The sequence below is a fragment of the Grammomys surdaster genome, unplaced genomic scaffold, assembly GCF_004785775.1.
Source record: "Grammomys surdaster isolate TR1022 unplaced genomic scaffold, NIH_TR_1.0 125561, whole genome shotgun sequence".
Classification (NCBI taxonomy): Eukaryota; Metazoa; Chordata; class Mammalia; order Rodentia; family Muridae; genus Grammomys; species Grammomys surdaster.
In genome coordinates, this window is record NW_021620408.1 from 597,311 (window position 1) to 616,885 (window position 19,575).

The following is a 19,575-nucleotide window of genomic DNA, read 5'->3' on the forward strand; positions in this document are numbered from 1 at the left end:
CGGCCTGGTGCACAGTACCTGATGAATAATCATGAAGGTCAGAGTCAGAATTCATAACAAGGAGAGCTTACGCAAATGTGGAATAATAGATACCACAGAAATAACAGCCTCTGCCACTTCCCCACGTCTTACCACACCTCCTCAGCATTCCCAACTCAAGTCATCCCCTCAGCCTCACATGGCAGGTGTGTTATTAACAAGCTCAAGGGAAGAAACTGAGGCCTGGAGAAGGTAGGTTACTGTCCCCGAAATGCACTGGTCATCAGCAGCGGGAGAGCTGAGATCTCGAATTAGGAGGATGAGCTACACCCTAATTCCCCCGGCTCTCCCCTGCCTCTTGGAAACAGCTAGGTACAGGGCTTCAATAGTAGTGATGGCTAGAGTGCCCAGGGGCCTGTGGATAGCTCTCCTTCTGGACCTGAAGAGTTACAAAGGCTAGTCCAAGAAAATGTGTCAGATGAGGGAACCACACACCTAGAGGTGTAGAGGAGATGGAAGAACTCAGGGAACATGAGGGGAGCCTGGTGGAGGGTGGAAGATACTGAGAGTGGGACGGATGGAGCTCATGAGGGTCCAAGGTCAAGCACATTAGCCAGAGGACTCCTTTTCCAGGGGAGCAACTCACACACCCACCCACTGCATGTGGGGAGGTTGACTCAGGGTGCTCTGAGCTTGAGGGAGGGGGAGCCACCACCCTGTGCTCCCACTCCAGCCACTGTGAACTTAACACCCAGCAGCCTCCCAAACACCAGCTCAGCCAGCCAGGCACAGCGGGCTCTGTCAGGCTGCCAGGCAGCTGAGCTGAGCTCAGCAAGCACAAGAGCTGACTGACGGCAGCCTCAAACACATCCACCCGTGGACCCCAGGGTCCCTGTCACGCAACCCGCTAGCGCATTCCACACACCACCATGACACGGATCCGAAAGATCTTTTCTTGTGCAGATTTAATGACTTCAATCCAGTGCTCAACCACGTTTCCATATCCATCCAAGATGAATACTTAAGATACCTGCTCAAAACTTCACTGTGCACAAACAAAACTACGAGGGACATTTTAAGGGTTCTGAGGAAGTCAACTGCAAGAACCACTCGGGTCTGCTGTGATGAGTGTGTCTGGCAGACATAACTCCAAGACATCATATGGGAGGGGAGTGGATGAAAACTAGAGTCACGTGACAGAGATTCCAGGATGTCATTACTTGCATAAAAGCTTCTGGAGATAAGGAGGTTCTATAAGGCTCTTGGTCCATAAACAAAGGAGAAAAACTACCAGTAGGAAACAGGGAGAAAGAAAGAGAGGAGGGGCCCTATTGCTCTGTACACCTCTATATTGTTTAATTTTAATAAGAACTCATTTGTATGAATTTGATATTCTTTTTTTTTTTTTTTTTTTGGTTTTGCTTTTTTGAGACAGGGTTTCTCTGTGTAGCCCTGGCTGTCCTGGAACTCACTCTGTAGACCAGGCTAGCCTCGAACTCTCGAACTCAGAAATCCGCCTACCTCTGCCTCCCAAGTGCTGGGATTAAAGGAGTGTGCCACCACCGCCCGGCACGAATTTGATATTCTTTTAAGCATTAAAGTCTTTGAACCTGAAGAGCCATTTAAATTTTTGCTGTTCTGACAACAGGGTTCAGGGAAACTTTCAAAGGTCAAGGATGTTTGTTTGCTGGTTCTGTTGAGACAGGGTCACATGTAGCTTAGGCCAGGGCCTTGAACTTAGTATGTATTGGAGGATGACAGAATTTCTGATCTTCCTGCCTCTGGTACAGGGATCACAGGTGTGTGACACTACTCTCAATGATACAGTCCTGCAGATCAAACACAAGGCCTCACACGAGGCAAGCCATCCGCCCGCTGAACGACATGCATCTCGAACTGTTTCTAATTCCTGCCACACTTTCTTGAAGAAAAGCCTTTGGTGCTCTGTGACACAGATTTTAAAAATTAAAACCGCAAAGGCAAAAACAAATTGTTCAAGGTTGTAGGCTAGGAATGGGAACAAGGAGTGTCCTTGAACTCCGACCTGTGTTTCTTCTAAGCAAGGCAAGAAGGGGTCTTGACTGTCAAGAAGGGGTGATATTTGGGTAGTGGGCTGGGGAGGTACCATCACCCTGCTAACTGTTCTGAAATATACAGCCAATTCCCAAAGCCTCTGCAGAGGCCCCTTGGGAGGGGAAATGGGGCTTTCCAGAGAAGGGGATAACTGACAAGTTGGGAGAGAGGAGTCAGTGAACTGCCACCTCTACCAAAAATTAGACCTCGTCATGAGGCAGCCACCCCCTGAGTGGGATGGCGGTGCACGTCACCCAGCAAACCAAACCGCACGTGGGAAGGAGCCTCAGGGCCACATCCCCAGCCTGAGCCATCCTGCCTCTCAGGGGCTCACATCAGCTCTCATCTAAACAGTTGGAAGCTCAGTGGGTCGGGACCCTGTCCCTGCTTGTGTCCTAGAGCCGCTGTATCACCAGGATCAAAACAGAACGGAGCTTTCAGAGTGTTCTAGAACTCAAAGAGTAAGGTGAGTATAGGTTGGTGTCTCTTATCTGAAAGGCTTTCGATGAGGCGTGTTTGACATACTCTGAAATGCACAGGATGATATTCTAAGGACAGGACCCAAGTCAACATATGTTCACTCTGCTTCCTAGGTACTTGCTGCAAGCAGTTTGGGTGTAATTTCTAGCCAAGCTTCATGTTACAAACCACCCCACGAGGTTGGGTATGTTAGTTACTATGTGGAACATCATGTAGGCACCCCAAATGTTTCCAGTTTCCATGGCTACGGATACTTAGCCTGTGAAAGCCCACATTCTTAGTGCTACCAGCCCTCCGCTCTTCCACTGACTGCTTTAGTACCTAATGCCCTGAGTGGGTGCAGATGGGTCCAGCAGACACAGACAGACCTCTCCAGGGGTAAGGCAGATGCAGTGGTCAAAGGGCCGGTGCACAAAATTCAGCTATAAATGAGAAAGCATGTGCCTATGCACAGAAAAAGGAGGCCTGACCAAAGCTTGAGTCCTCCACCATCTTGACAGTGGAAAGTAAACCTGAAAAGCCACAGGGTAGTATCCTAGGAGGCTTGGTCTTATTAGACTATTTGGATCAAGATTCTAAATCTCAGACTCCAATATCCCCATCTGTAAAATGGGTATTAGTAAACTTAACCAGTACAGGGTAAGCATGCAACCTGGAAGCTGTGTGAACTTGCATTGATTGTGATGTTCACGCAGTTTAGAGAGTGAAATCATACTGGACAATGTGGTGTATACTGGTCTCTGCTTCCAGACTTATGGAAATTCCATGACAGTATAAGCCACACATTTAATGAAATAAAAGATAACAATACGGTTGAGTGTGGTGGTTCATGTCTTTAATCTCAGAGCTCAGGAGGCAGATGTAGGCGGATCCCCGAGACTGAGGTCAGCCTGCTCTACAAATTGAGTTTAGGACAGCCAGGACCACACAGAGAAACTCTATCTCAAAAAAAAAAAAAATATATATATATATATAACACACATCAATAAGCCAGCTGTGGAGGTTCAAACCTACCATCTTAGCAGTTAAGAGGCTGGAGGGCCAAGAATTCATGGTCATCTTCAGATACACAGAGAACAGCCTTCACTATCAAGAGCCTGTCTCAAAACTCAAAAAGCAATGATTCAAGAAATTCATAGCCACATATTTAACACGAGGGGCTATGTGCAAGACACTTCATGGGTATTACCCAACTGAACACTCACAAAGCCTACACGGGGCTGCTACCGTCTCCTCCATTCTATACAAGCAGAGTCTAACAGTTAAAGGACTCTCTGTGCCAGGGTCACACAGGGACCTGCACAACCAGTTTTAGACCCAAGATGTCTACCTTCAGGATTTAGATACAATTTTAAAGTGTTTATTATTTTTATTTATGTGTGTGGGTGTTTTTCTGCATGTATGTCTGTGTGCTACCTTTGTCTGGTGCGTGGGGAGGTCAGAAGAATGTCAGATCCCCTGACTGGTTGTGAGCTGCCATGTGGGAATAGAACGCAGGTCCTCTGGAAGAGCAGTCAGTGCTCTGAACCTCTGAGCCATCTCTCCAGCCCCCAGGGTCTAGCTCTTAATCACCCTCCAGCATGAACACAGCAGTGGATAGTGAATCAAGGACGAGATCATGGATGTGACTCTGTAACAGACCCTGGGTTCCTCCTCAGTGTGGAAAAGAAGACACTAGAAGGGCATGCCAGAGGCCAAGTGAGGACCATGGAGAAGACAGACTTGGAGAAACACAACATCCTAGCATCCTGGAGTATCCCACTGGAGGTAGGGGTGGGGGCTGGATGGGATACCATGTGCTCATTATTCTGTGTGCAGAGTGCCAGTGCTGCAGGAAGCAGGCTGTCAGTAAATATTTGTGAGAGGGAAGGGAAATTGTTATTGTATTCATTAGCCAAAAGCTGGACTCATTGTCTCCAAGAATGAAAATAGCTGTCTAAGATAAAGCTGAAGTAGAGGTGGGGGTGGTGGAGTGGGATGGGGGTGGGGGTGGGGTAGGGATGGGAAGGCTGTGCAGTGACACAGGCCTGCAATCCCAGCTCTGGAGAATCAGAAGTTCAAGATCATACTCCGTTGCATTACAAGTTGAAGGCCAGCCTGGGCTACATGAGACTGTCTCAGGAGTTGGGGAGGTCTTTCCCAGGGCCATCCCCTTCCTAATTCGGACTGATGAGATGGCCCACATTGGACCTCGGACGCAGCTGTAAGTTTTTGCCCACTCCTGCACAGTCTGCGTCCTGGAGAGCAGGGGACCTTACCTTCTTCGGCGTCATTCCTCAGTGAGGCTTCCAGCAACGCTACACTAGCCTCGAAGGACACCTTCTTGCGACGGCCACCTGTGCTACGCTTCCGCTCGTGCTTGCGCTTGCGATGAAGGAGGTCCTGCTCATACTGCGCCCACTTCTTCAGCTGCTGAGCCCGGCGCTTCTGGGCTGCGCGCAGGCGCTCCAGTGTAGGCACCTTCTCCAGCAGCTGCAGCTCTGTGAGCAGGTCCACGTGGCTGGCCATGGCCGGGCGCCTGCCCTTGCTCTGCCTGCGGCTAGCACGGTAAGCCCGGGGCCAGGGGAGCACAGGGGCTCCCAAGGGGCTGGAGCCTCATGGTGGGGCCTGGAGCAGGGAGATAGACACAGAGATGGACCGATCAGTCCTGAGAACACACATCATATAGTATAGAAAGTCACCTGACTTCCTGCAACCGAGTTCAAACCGCCTTTGAGGTTTTCTATTTGTGCCAAAAGCAAAAGGGCAGATTCTTAGAGTGGAGTCCCGGCAAGGCCCAGCCCTGCTGTGAGCTGAGCCAGTAGTGGCCACTCCCATTGAATTAATTACAGTAAATAAAGTCCAATCTCACTGATGCATCCAAATGCAGACTTCCTAGTGGTTTCTATGTTGCATACCCAGATAGAGGCCATCCCATTATTCCAGAAAGTTCTGCTGCATGGTGGTGCTTGCTCACCTCCCAAGCCACAGTTAGCTCTAACAAGAGCCTGATCTTTGCAGTGTTATTGTGCAAAGGAATCCTACTTCAAGAAATAAGTTATGTGACACTGGAACCAGAGGGTATCTTAGAGCTCAGGACACACTGTGGGGACTGCCGAACCGAGGAAACCCCAGGCTGTGCAGCCCCTCGGGGCCTGGGAATAGAGCTCTGCAGGTAGAGCGTTTGCCTGGCAGGAACCAAGTTGGGGTTGCATCACATAAACAGAGCGTGGAAGTGAATGCCTGTGATCCAAGCCCTGCGGAAGTAAAGGCAGGAGGATCAAAGGTTTGGGGTCATCCTTGGCTGGCTATGTAGTGAGTCTGAGACTAGTCTGAATTACTTGAGACCCAGCATTAAAAAAAAAAGGCAACAACTAGAAGCCAAGTTGTCATACACATGATGTAGTATCTCAGCTTCTCTTATTTTGCTTGTTGTGGTGCACAGATAATGAGGATGGACAAGAAGGTGTAAGTAAGGTGTAGCTGCCATGGTTCTCAAAGTACAGCCTGGGCACCACGTGAGGAACCCCCTTCCAAGGCTTCCACGAAGTCAGAACTATTCGCTAACCTTTTCCATTCATGTTTTGACCCTGGTGTGCAAGGGTCCTCATGCTGCCCAGCAGGAAACGTGTGCTAGATTAACACAGACATGCTGTGACACTCGTGTGTAAAGCCCAACGGAGAGAGATGTGCAAAATGTAAACATCAGTGCTCTCTCTCTCTCTCTCTCTCTCTCTCTCTCTCTCTTTCTCTTGCTCGCTTGCTATTTTTGGTTGGTTAGTTTAGGACAGTTACTTTTTTTTTTTCATCAAAATGTCCAGCATGGTTATAACACATTATAGGTTTATATTTTTTTTACATTTTATTTGTTTTGTATATACATGTGCATACATGTGTGTGTGTTTGTGTGTGTGCATGCACACATGTACACATGTGCATGTGCACAGCACTATGATGTACACGTGGAGGTCAAAGGGTAACCTGCTGGAGTCAGTTCTTTCTTTCCATCATGAGGATTCTAGGGATCAACCCCAGATCATCAGGTTTGATGGCAAGCACATTCACCAACTGAGCCATCTTGTCAGCCCTCAGTTTGGAGCTGGGAGACTGTCTCATAAAATCAAAAACATTAAAAATAAATAATTTGTATATACAAAAGATTTTTAGAATCCTGGATTTCAATGATTAAAGTGCTCCCAAACTCAAAAGTTTGCTATTGGACCTGGAAACTTTGGGCTGAAGTCCCCCAGAACACACACCTTGGAGAACCTTCAAAAGAAAAGAACACACGGCTGCCTTCAGAAGTTGAAGCCGACTGGGCGTCACATCAGCACAGACTTGTGGGTTCTCTGAGACAAGGGAACGAGATCTTTGAACAATGACTTGAAGCCTCTTGAAGACTGAATTCCTATCTGCAAAATGCTCTATCCCCTCCCAGAATTCCAAGGTAGTCAAGGGATAAAGGAACTGGTCACAGTTGTACATCTACTAGCAAAGAGAATGGAACTCGGAGGAAGAAGAGATGGAAGCGTAAAGGCAGAATTCCCTCAACCCACCAGGCAAGGCTGTCTCAGGCTGCTGGGAGAATGGAAAGATGGGCGGGTCCTCATTTGTGGGACACAAAACTGCCACCTTCTTGGAAATCAAATGAGCCTAAACTTTTTAACTTTGTGCAGTAACATGGCCCACCAACTGCAGTCCATACTCTCCAGTGTTACAAATTCTTACTTGTATGTTTTTCCTCTAAAGTAATTTCGTCAGTGCATACCACCACCATAAAATACCAACAGCTCCTCAGCAATAAGCATCCCTCTTGGAAACCACCTAACATCTCTCCTAAGAGCCCCCAAACCCACTGACATCCTAGCCTGTGGCACTAATCCATTTCCTGTCTCTAAGCTTTTGTTCAAATGACAGTCTAGAAACAGGAGTAGAAAGCAAGCAACATCTGGCTATTTCACTCCACATCACTCCTTTGAGGATCATCTAAATTATCGTATGTGTCGATAGTTCATTCCTTTTTATATTGCTATCTAGTATTCCACTGCACATTAATTTGTTTCCCCATCCATCCACTGGAAAAGATCTGGGTTGTGTCCAGTTTCTGGCTATTAGATTCATGGGCAGGTTTTGGTGAAGGCATAAGTTTTCCTTTCTTGTGGGAGAATGCCCTCATTCTACAATTGTCAGGGGCCCTGGTAATTGCCCCAGTTAGTTTTAAAGAAATTGCCACTGTCTTCTCCAGAGGGCTTGGGCATGAATGAGCAGGGCTCCCTGGCAGCTCTCACCGTTGTCCCTGCTCTCTACTTCAGCCACTGAGGTGGCTACTGTGGCTGGGGTTTTTGAGCATATGGGATTGAAAGGAATGTACCAACACAGTGTCATGGTGACATCGGGCCTCATGAGCTGGAGGACCAGATGCTAATTTTGCCTCTCTTTCTTCAATCCTTCCCTGAGGACTAGCGTGATTCAGAGATGGATGGAGGACCAGCTCTGCCTTCTGGGAGGTTCCTGCCTGTCAGTTTATCTATGAATCCACCTAATCCTCAAAGCCACTTAAGGAAGTAGGCACCATCAATGCTGTCTCCCAGATAAAGAAAACAGAAAGATGAAGCCATTTATCTACCCAACAATACACAGCTAGAAAACAGAGGATCTAGGGATGTACCTCGGTTGTTGAACTGCCTCCTAATACACATGAAGTCCTGGGCACAGGGCGGCCCAGGCTGAAGAAATCAAGAAAGTTTGAGGTCTGTGAGATGCACTTTCTGACTACAGGCCAGACTTAACCAGCACACCTCCTGTGGTTGATTCATGTTTATCTGTCTGTTTGGGTTTAGTCCACATCATCCTCAACATCTCAATTAGTTGTTCATATTTAATCCTTGGAGATTTTATATATCAGACTTTTAGCTTTTAGGACTTCAACATCTGGCCATATGGACTCATACAGCAGCCACCAAAAGGAGCAGAGAAAGTCTGTGCTCTCTAATAGAACACATACCTTCTAATTTACCCCAGTCCGTACCACCGTCCCACCCCACCTGACCCCACATTAACTGTTCCAATCACTAGCTCCTGTAGTCACTGAGTCTGAAGCCCTGTGTTAGGCAGAGGGACACAGCAGTCTCCAAACATCAGAGATCTACTCAGCACAGAAAAAGGAAGTTTGTCTTGCAATCTCCACAACACCAACCAGGGCACAGCTGTTTACACATCAAGGCATGAACAGACCTGCAGAACTTTCCAGCAAACACTCAGCAAAGGTGTTTAGGATTCTAGCGACTGAGAACAGACAGCATGCTTACACTTATGTGACTCCCTCAGGAAGGAGAATTTCCACTGGTGTTGAACTCACCTAAGTATTCTGTTTGGTGTCTTACAGCAGTGCTACCCACTTCTTCATTATCAACACTGATCACACACTGGGTAGGAAAGCCAGTGTGTACCCCAAAACATGTCAACTGGGGGTAGGAATGAGCCATGACGTGCAACTGCATGCTAAAATGCCTTCCTCTTCTCAGACACCTTCCTAGCTGGGTATAAAAGCACATGCCTGTGATCCAGCACTCAAAAGGCTGAGACCAGCCTGAGATGTACAGTGAATTTCAAGATAGTATAAGGCTAATAGTATGAGACCATGTCTCAAAAAAATTAATAAAAGCCAAAAAAGAAACCTTCTTTAGGAGGGTTGAAGAGATGGTTCAGTGGTTAAGAGCATCAACTGCTCTTCCAGAGGTCCTGAATTCAATTCCCAGCAACCACATGGTGGCTCACAGCCATCTGTAATGAGATCTAATGCCTTCTTGTGATGTGTCTGAAGACAGCTACAGTGTACTCATATACATTAAATAAACAAATCTTAAAGAAAGAAAGGAAGAAAGAAAGAGAGAGAGAGAGAGAAGAAAGAAAGAAAGAAAGAAAGAAAGAAAGAAAGAAAGAAAGAAGAGAAAAGAGAAAAGAAAAGAAACCTCCACAGCCATCATCTCAGCTGGGAGTTCTAAACATGGAGAGAGAACAGACTCTGTTTTATATATCTAATACACACTAATAAAAAATACTGAAACAAACCTGGTAGTACAGGCCTATAATCTCCCCTCCCCTTCCCTCCCCTCCCCTCCCCTCCCCTCCCCTCCTTTTGTTTTCTCTCCAGAGGACCCTGAGATGGGAGAATGGTAAGTTCGATATCAGCTTGAACAAATTTGCAAGACTCTATGTCTCAAAAGACAAAGGAAAAAATAATCTGAAGACACAGCTCATTGGTAGGAGGCTTGCAGCATGGGCCTTTGCAAACAACAGAATACACCCTTTCCACATCTTTTTTAAAAAAATCCTCAAAGGTTTCTGAAGAAAAAAGCATCAGTCTGGTGCTCACAGGCGGTAACATCTTTAGAGCCATGCCAGTCTCTCCCCCTGAGGCTCCCAGCCTGGGCGAGGGGAACAGCCATGGTATTTAAGAAGTAATGTAAAAGCATCATTTGGTTTTCTGTGGATGTTTTCACAGCTACTGTTTATTTATGGAAGTGACATGAAATTTCCTTTACATATATATATATATATATATATATATATATATTTAACTCCATTTCAATCTACAACTAGTGACTTGGTAGTAAAGAAAAATGAAATAGTGACAGAATTCAGTGTTGGCAAGATATGTAAGACACTGACATTTGGGGAAGCCGCCTCACAACGACAACTGGTTCTCATGACAACAGTCTTAGAGGAGAACACTCACATGGGATTAGGGGGTGTGCTCTGTGGTTTAGTTTTAGTGCTGGGGGGTGGGGAACCCAAGGCCTTCCATATGCTCTCTGCCGCTGAGTTGCAGCCTCGGTCCTAGAAGCACCCATATTAACTCAGCAAATACTATTCAAGCATTTGTCACACACTAGGACTGGACTACGGGATGAGGACATAGCCGGTGAGAGACAGATGTGGTCCCTGTCTATCTGATGAATGACAAACAGCCAAAGGAACAGGAGCAGCAGCCAGTGGCAGGGGCCTGACTCCTCCCACCACGATGCTCCCTCCACAGGCTCAGACAGTCAGAAAGTGTTTACTGCGTTGCCCTCTTTGCTCTGGACCAAGAAATTAAGGACAGTCGACCAGCCCCCTGGAGAAAGGTAGGAACAGCATCTCCCAAGAGCAGTAAAAGGGGCCAGGGCATATTTTCTGTGACTTTGCCCCTCCCAACTTATCCCTTGGGTTTGCTTGCAGCAGGGCCCCAGGACAGTTCCCTCCTGACTGCTAGTTTTCAGGTGACCTAGTTTCCCCCAATAGACCCGCACACCTCCTCCGCCCCCATCCGAGAAAACCCTGCTCAGGCTAATTAAAGAATTGCCTGGTGCAGGCCAACAGCAGCCAGGCAGCCGCACTCCCACCCCCCAACCCCCAACCCCCAGAAGGGCTCTGGCCTGGGTGCTGGGAAATCCCAGGAATCCAGGGCTCCACTGAGCTTGGAAGTGGCTTCAAGAGACTCTTGCATCCCAACCCATACTTGGACAATGGAAACAGTGCAGGGTACCTGGCTCTGGGAGAACAACAGTCTCAATATTTTAAGAGGATCCTCAAGGAGGCCAGGCTTGGAGGTAAACCAGTGGAATCACAATATTTTAAGCCTGGTGCATGGCGAAAGTATCAATGGACCATCACACAGGCCTGTGGAACCTCGGCTTATAAAAAGGGACTGGGCTGGGGTTATGATATGGGGGTCTGCAAGACAATGAGGTCATCAGGAAGTGTGTGTGAGTGTGAGAAGACTGTGTGAGTCCAGGGGAAGTAGGGTGGGGTACTGAATTTTCCCAACATCTGGGCCCCATACCAAAATAGCTCAATTGTGACCAACAGGAAGTTTAAGGCCAAGGCATTCGGCCCTGGGAGAAGTGGGAACAGGCCACCAAGGTGGTGCCACCTTGGCCCCCAGACCTTGAATCTGCCAGCTTACAGAGTCTAAACTTGGTTCTTCTCCATGCACACACTTATCCTTGCTGTCCTAAGGAGAAGGGACTAGTGTGTAGATCTGGGCTCCCACAGACTGGGCACCATGAGACTGGCCCTTAATGGGAAGGGCAAGAAAGTTGACCAGGGTCCTCTGCAGAAGTGGAGCCATGGGATAACAGGAGGCACAACAGATGAAAGGCTACCGATAGAAACGAGCATACTCCTGGAGAAGAGCATTTTAATGGGGGTCTCAGAACTCTTTCATTATCCTGGGCCCTGATTGGTCAGAGGTCTTGGCAAAGGCCTTCGCTCAGACAGGGATTGGTTCTAGGGTAGGCATATGACTTAATTTGGCCCAATCAGAAGCCTTTTTTTCCCTCTGTCTGAGGAGCAGAAGACTGAAGTGAAGACACTCTAAAGGCAGTCTCAAGATGAAGCCAATGCTTGGGTGGTACAGGAGATGAAAGGGTCCTTTGGCCACTAAGACGCTGGACTCCAGCTAGCCAAACCAACATACCTCGTGTATTATGAAACCCAGTTTCTTATAACCCAGAATGTCTTAACACCCGGCAAGGATGCTTTTAAAGATGCAGGGCTAGGGACCTCGGGAAGGGCTGTGGCCTCTTGCAGCAGACTATTATCAGGATGTGGACTTTCCTCTACAATGGCCATTTCTGACTCAATAGGTCTAAGTAGAAGGCCAGCCTTGAGGAAGGGCAGAAGGTCAAGGTTGGGTTCCAACAGTAGTCATGTCTATTGACTTGGGAGAAAGGACACACGCACGCACACACACACTCACACAGGAGCAGCTGATTGACACATCTTTGGAATCAAGCCTACCAGTTTGAGAAAAACAACATGAAGGAAGGTGAATTAGAATTGTAGAAACTTTCAAGCATGAGTCAGAGAGAGAGGGGGGGAGGGGAGACTCAAAGTTCACACTGTTAAAATATTCGGCTTTTTTCCCCAGTTCCTCGGCTATTCTTCTCCACAGTCTTGGCAGGAGCCGGAGGAAGGGCCACGAGTGCTTTTCTCCTCGTGTTTCCTGCACTGCTGAGCATGAGGGGAAAAGGAAAACAAAACAAACAGCCCGGTGGTGTCTCCCCTCACCAAACCCACCCCCCCCAGCTCTCACTCGAAACCTGCTTTTTCTCTAAAAGGATGCACACCCCCGCCCTCCCACAATACAGCTGAATAGCACATCCTCGGTACAGAGGCTCAAGATGCTCCACTCGTGAGCGAGGAGACTTGCTCCAGTTATCCGAGTCAGTAATCACCCCTCTCCCTCCGCCCCGTTTTCAGGAGACTCAGTGCACTGACTGTCCTGCTCCTGCAGGAATGACCCTTTTAGACTCTGGGCACAGTCACCAAACACAGGCCTCCAGGTTCTAAATCTGATGAAGGACCAGGGTCCCCAAGGAACTGCCCCTCAAGTCCATTTCTCCCAGACATGTTACTTCATTCGGATCTCTTAATGATGGCCCTGACCTTCTGCCTGAAGCCCATTTTACAGGGTTTCAAATTTATAGTCAAGAGAAGGCAGACAGAATTCATAATTCACAGGAATAAAGAGTGATCAGATAACCCATGGACCTGAGCTCTCTCTGGAGATGAATCATGTTTAGCTTTGGAGTACTAATGGCCTTCACTCGGACTAGTTGAGGACACTGGTTGCTTCAGCCTCAGTCAGAGTCAGGCTCGTGGACAGGCAATATAGAGGTGCCATCAGCCTGGTTTGAGGGGAAAAAGAAACCTTCTAATGCAAAATTAGAGGCCAGCCCTGGAACAATGGCGGGGTCCCCCAGAACTCAGTAACCACCCATCAGGCTTCGGTAGACAGGTTTCCCAGAAGCCCCAGTCCTGGCTGGACTGGGAAAGCATCCAACCAGAGTAAGAACTCTGCTGAGCATGTCTGGAGCCCCACATCTGACAACACAATCTGTCAGGTCCATTTTAAGCAGATGATTGGTTGATGTTTGGGGTTGACTCTGCATGTAAAGATGAGATGGCCTCCTTAGGCTTCCAAGAGGTCAATATCAAAGGGGTCGATGGTTCAGTGGACCCAGGAAGCCCATGAACACATCGGTCATCCACACTGAGCTTCCCGTTAGACACATGAACCCAGAGAAGCCAGACCACTTGTAGGTAAGAATGCCAATGTGGTGAGGGGCCCAGAGGGCAGATACAAAGGCCAGGGACACGGAGACCTGATATAATATCTGTAAACGTCCCATGTGGTCCCATCGATCACAGCCACCAGTTTCCCAAAGAAGCTTATATAACAGCTAGGTAGAGGGAAAGGGGAGTCATATTACAAACACAGTTCCTCCAAGATTGGGAGCGTGGAGCCCCCACCCCCATCCCCTGTGCAGGAACAGAAAAAAACTTCCTCCAAAGCTGGAGGATCATTTTCAAAGCAGGCCACCTGCGGACACAGAATACCCTCCTAGATCACAGGTCATTAAACAAGGGACAGCTGTTAGGAATGTCTAACTCATCCCCTCTGCACCCCTCCCCACCATCAGGCATACTTGACCAAGCTTTCCTCCTTTGTGCCAACTCTTAGGTTGCTGGAGTCCATTTGGGGCAATATGAAGAGAGAGATTACCAATGGAAATGATTAGCAATGTCTGCCATGGCCATAGAAGTGGGCAAGGACTATGAACACACCAACTGCAATTCTGGTCTACAGCACGCTTGCCTAAACTTAGATTTCAGTGTCTGCCTTTGCCCCCTTGATTAAGATTGTAGTCCTCGGTATTGGAGTATGGCTTAGTGAGTAAAACTCTTGGCTCAAACATGAGGACCAGTGTTCTGATCACTAGAAATTACACAAGCAGTGCTCTGGAGGGGCAGCCAGGAGTTCCCTAGATCAAATTGCTTAGAAGAGCTGGAAAGCTTTAAGTTCAAGTGAGAGGCCCTGATTCTGTATATAGGGTAGAAATTGATAGAGGAAGACACCCAACATCAACCTTGTACTGGCTGCTTTGGGGTGTCAACTTGACACAAACTAGAGTCATCAGAGAGGGAGGAGTCTCCATTGAGGAAATGCCTCCAGGAGAACCAGCTGTATGACATTTTCTCAATTAGTGATCAACAGAGAAGGGTCCAGCCCACAGTGGGTGGTGCCATCTGTGGGCTGGGTTCTGGATTCTATAAGAAAGCAGGCTGAGCAAGCCACGTGAAGCAGACCAATAAGAACTGCTCCATGACCTCTGCATCAGTTCCTGCCTTCAGGTTCCTGCCCTGCTTGAGTGCCTGACCTGACTTCCTCCAATGATGGACCATGATCTGGAAGTATAAACTGAATAAATCCTTTCCTTACCAACTTGATTTTTGACCATGGTGTTCTCATCATAGCAACAGAAATCCTAACGAAGACAAACCTCTAGATTCTTCTACATGTGCACACACACACACACACACACACACACACACACCACACACACTTAAAGTCAGTTTAATTTTCTAGTCTTAACGGTTTAGAATGTTATCAAACCAGATAGAAGGACCGCTAGGATCCCAGCACACTATTTGAACAACACAGAATCGCTGTCACTTCAGAGGTGGACAAGAACCTGTTCTTGTGGATAGAATGACCTCGGTTCTAGAAACAGACATCCTAAACCAACTACAGCAAAATGGCAGCATGTATAGCTAGCTTCCCCCTCTCCTCAGACTGTGCCTGAAGCACAGAGACACAGCATGTTGTGGAGGGTTCATTATTAAAAGATGAGAGGGCTGAGGCACTGCCACCAATGAACACCCCTCTCAATCCAGAGACCACCTGTTTGTCCATCCCAGCACTGGGAGATGCACAGCCTTTCTAACAAAGTGAAAGCACTGTGGTCCAATCAGTAGTAAGACTCCTCTCTCCACTGCAGACTCCTGGAACACAGCCCTGGAGAGCTGTCACCCCTACACCCACACTCCACCCACACCCCTTCCTTCCCCCCTGCAGCCAGGGGCAGGCTTAGCCAGTTTCGAAGTTGCTGGAATGATTTTACAAGACTTCTCATAAGAACTATTTGTTGAGGTGTGTGAAATAATGCCGGAGAAGCAGTTAAGTTTGGAGATGGTCCTACCTGGAGGACAGGATGTCCTACCTGGATCGGATGAGAGAGGGAGGGGCCAGAGTGACTCAGAGTTGATGTCAGCACTCTGCCAGTCAGTGGCAGATCTGGGATCCACAAAAGCAAGAGTAGGAGAGACTCCCAAAGCACCCCAAGTTCTTTAAAAGATCTTCACGTGAAGTACAAGATTTCAGGCTCTGCAGCATTAGCAGCGAGACAACTAAGAAGACATATTGGTTAAGTAAGCAGACAGACCAATTTGCGCGAGAGAAAACTGTCAAGATCGTTACAGAGCAAAACATACGCTTAGCTCAGCTAAGGGGAAGCCTTTCAGGGCCTGTTATCTGTGCTCATGAAATGAACCCAGGGAGAGAGAATGCCAAGAAACAACAGCAGCTCCTCCAATTAGCACCCCTTCCCCCATCAAGTGCCACTGGGACACCTCCTGGGAATGCTGCACTGATTCTGAAGATCTAGATATTGTCTCCATTCCAAAGAGGTGAAGACTAGGCCGAGGCTACAGCTCAGTTGGGAGGGTCCTTATCTAGGGTTCACAAGGCCCTGAGTTCAATCCCCAGCACCTCACAAACTAGATATGGTGATAAACACCTGTAACCCTAGCATACCGGAAGAGAAGCAGGTGGATTTGGAGTTCAAAGCCATCCTTGGCTACATATCAACTTTGAGACCAGCTTGGGACACACAAGACTGTTGCAAAACAAAAACAGAAGGCAGAGTCAGAAAGGTTAGGGCGCTTGTAAATAGAGCTAGGCTCCAGCTTTTCCGTTTTGGCATCTCTTCTTTACCAGCCTGCCATTTGTTTGATGGGCCAGTGCCTAGGTAGGCCATTTGCTTGGTATGTTTAATATTTCCCCTACTTGAAAATAAGAGGGGGAAAAAACAGGCAAAGATGAGCTCCAGGCTAACCCAGAACTCCTTGTAGCCAAAGATGATCTTGAGCTCCTGATTTAAAAAAAAAAAAAAAAAAAAAAGCTGACTTAAGTCAGACTTCACTCACTGTAGGAACTGACTACGTGTGTCGGCTTGGGCAGGAAGTGGATGTGCTCTGTTCCACACTTCATCTCCTGTCCCTTTGAAGGCTCCAGGAGCTCAGGCTCCATGACTAAATATTTCCTTTCTGGTGAGTGAGTGAGTTTTCATTCTTATTTCACACAGAACAGCTCCCAGACTAGATTCCTAACTGTGACTGTCTGGTCCTCTCTTGCCTGGGACATGAAATAGAAGTTTCTAGATCATCCCCAGTTTGATGAATTTTTTTTTCTTCCCAAATGCAAGGTTTGAAGTTTCCCGGTACTGCACCTCTGACCTCCTGGGTTACCGTGCAAGGCCGCATGCTGTGGCCTACTGTTTCAGTCACTCCCCTGTGATCTGCAGCCAGAGTTCTTCCCTTTGATTCCCTCCTCCTGGGAGTGCAGAACTCTGAGCAGACCTGGCTTCCCTATTCCCTTTGAACCTGAAAGTCCCAATGCAGGAAGCCGTGTTACTATAGCAATAGAATTCAGCTTCCTGCGTCAAAAATTCAGGCTCACTCTATTAACCATGGTGCTTTGCACTCAGATGTCTGGGCCACTCTCATTTCCTCTCAAATGACAGTTTCCCTCTCTAGCTCAAATCCCAGGTCATTAACAAGTCACTAGTTTGGAGATGTTCTTTGTAGCGAGGTGTATGTACATGTGTGTGTGTGTGTGTGTGTGTGTGTACACGCACACGAACATACACATGCAGATGCATGGGGGAAGGTCAGAGGGCTGATGTCTGGTATCTTCCTCCATCACTCTCCACCTTGATTTTTGAGATTTGGTCTTTCAATGGGCCTGAAATTCACTGATTCAGCTAGACTGGCTGGGCTAAGCAGTGAATTCCAGGGTCCACCTGCCTTCACCTCCCCAGCAGTGGGGCTACAGGTATATGTGTGTGTGCTACCCTGACTTTCACACCCCAGAGTCTCACACTTGTTTGCAAGCACTTTACGAAAGGCTCCATCTCCTTGGCCCTAATTTGGGGTTTTCCTCTGGCTATTTGCTCTACCAGTCCACTTCTATTTTCAGCGGAAAGTCTTACTTGCTTAGTCAACAGATGAGTGTGTATTGTCCCTGCTGCACCAGAAGCAGGAAGGTGGGTGGTTCTGAGGTCTCCTGAATGGACAGCACTGCTATTCAGCAAGATTCTACAGCTAGCAAGGGCAGAGCGTTCCTGCTGGACCAATCCTCCAGCCTACATACAACTGTGGACTCTACACACCATCCATCCACCTTCCAACGAAGGCAGAAAACACCGAAAAATCAGGCAGAACCTGGAAGGGACTCAGCATTTAAAAGAATGTGAGAGAATTTCCCTCCCTCAGACCTGTGTGTACTGGGTGACTTAATTAAAATCAAAATTCAGTCCAAGACAGCTGGAAGTGATGGAAAGTATCCCTCCCCAAAAGATAAAGCCATAGGACAGTAAACCTAAATGCTAAGTAGTATTTTCATGGCTTGAAGCTTGGTAGCACACACCTAGAGAGGGAAGCAGAAGTTCAAGGCCATCCTCAGCTCATAGCGACTTGAAACCAGTCAAGACTACATGACATCCAGTCAAGATAGAAAGGGGGTGGGGAGAGAAACAGGATGGGAGGCTGTGCCCAACTCTGCCTGAATGCTACATGCTCTGGGAAAATGCCAAGCAGTGAAAATCAGGCTCAAAGAAATGACCGAGATCCCAGGTGTTGCCTACTGTGCTGGCTCCTTTTATGTCAGCTTGACACAGGCTAGAGTCACTGGAGATAAAGGAGCCTTGATTCAGAAAATGTCTTCATTAAGACTGGGCTGTAGGCAGACCTTAGAGCATCTTCTTAATTGGTGATTGAATTGGCGATTTGTTTTTTAAAGAGTTATTGGCAAGGTATGGTGGTACATGCCTTTACTTGAGCCCTTGGGAAACAGAGGTAGGCGGATCCCTGTGAGTGTGAAGCCCATGTGGTCAGTGTGTCGAATTCCAGGCCAGCCTGAGCTACATAGTGAGAATTTGTCACACACACACACACACACACACACACACAAACAAACATTTTATGTATGTAAGGATTCTGTCTGTGTGTGCATACGTGCACATGTACATGCCCATTTGGGTGGTGCCATCCCTGGACTGGTGGTCCAGAGTGCTATAAGAAATCAGGCCGAACAAGTCATAGAAGCAAGTCAGTAAGCAGCACTCCTCCACAGCCACCAAATCAGGCCCTGCCTCCAGGTTCCTGCCCTGTTTGAGTGACTGCCTTGGCTTCCTTCAATGGACGGTGACTTGGGATGTGTAAACCAAATAAACTCTTTCCTCCTCAACTTGTTTTTGGTCACCATGTTTTATCACAGCAGCGGTTGTCTTGACTAAGGCACCAGCCCAGGGGATGGTTTGGAGTTTGGAGTTGGAGGTTGGGTGAACTAGTAGCCAGTTATTTAAAATCTTTCGTTTTTGAGAAACACCGCAGAATCCAGACTCTCTCCAAATCTTTATAGCACTCAGGATGGACGCTAAAATTACTATCAAAGGGCTATAGAGATGACTCAGCTGTTAATCGCATTTGCTGTTCTTCCAGAAGACCCAGGTTTGGTTCCCAGCATCCACATGGAGACATTAGTTCCAGGGACTCTGACACCCTCTTCCAGTTTCTGTGGACACCAGGCATGTACATGGTGCATGTATGCACACACAGACAGAATCCTTACATACATAAAATGTTTTTTTTTTGTGTGAGACAAATTCTCACTATGTAGCTCAGGCTGGCCTGGAATTCACCACACTGACCACATGGGCTTCACACTCACAGGAGTCTGCTTACCTCTGTTTCCTAAGGGCTCAAGTAAAGGCATGTACCACCATATCTTGCCAATAACTCTTTAAGAAAAATAAATAAAACTAAAGTAAAACTACTATAAAAATTTAAAATTGTGAAAAGCTAGGAAAATATAACCCAAACTTAAGAGAAAAAGGCAATTAATGGTGCTCTCTCGAAATGAAACAGACACCAAAATCCATGGGATTCGGATTCTTA

At 47.5% G+C, this 19,575-nt stretch overlaps 1 protein-coding gene across 2 annotated transcripts in view; it reads right to left on the reverse strand.

Annotated features, from left to right (window-relative positions):
- Positions 1-19,575, reverse strand: part of Ppp1r16b (protein phosphatase 1 regulatory subunit 16B) — a 93,711-nt gene that overhangs the window by 60,666 nt on the left and 13,470 nt on the right. For both annotated transcript variants that reach the window (XM_028786575.1, XM_028786576.1), the window contains exon 2: positions 4,791-5,139. In XM_028786575.1, the coding sequence (XP_028642408.1) occupies positions 4,791-5,040 (250 nt within the window). In that variant the 5' untranslated portion in view covers positions 5,041-5,139. The remainder of the gene's footprint in view (positions 1-4,790; positions 5,140-19,575) is intronic.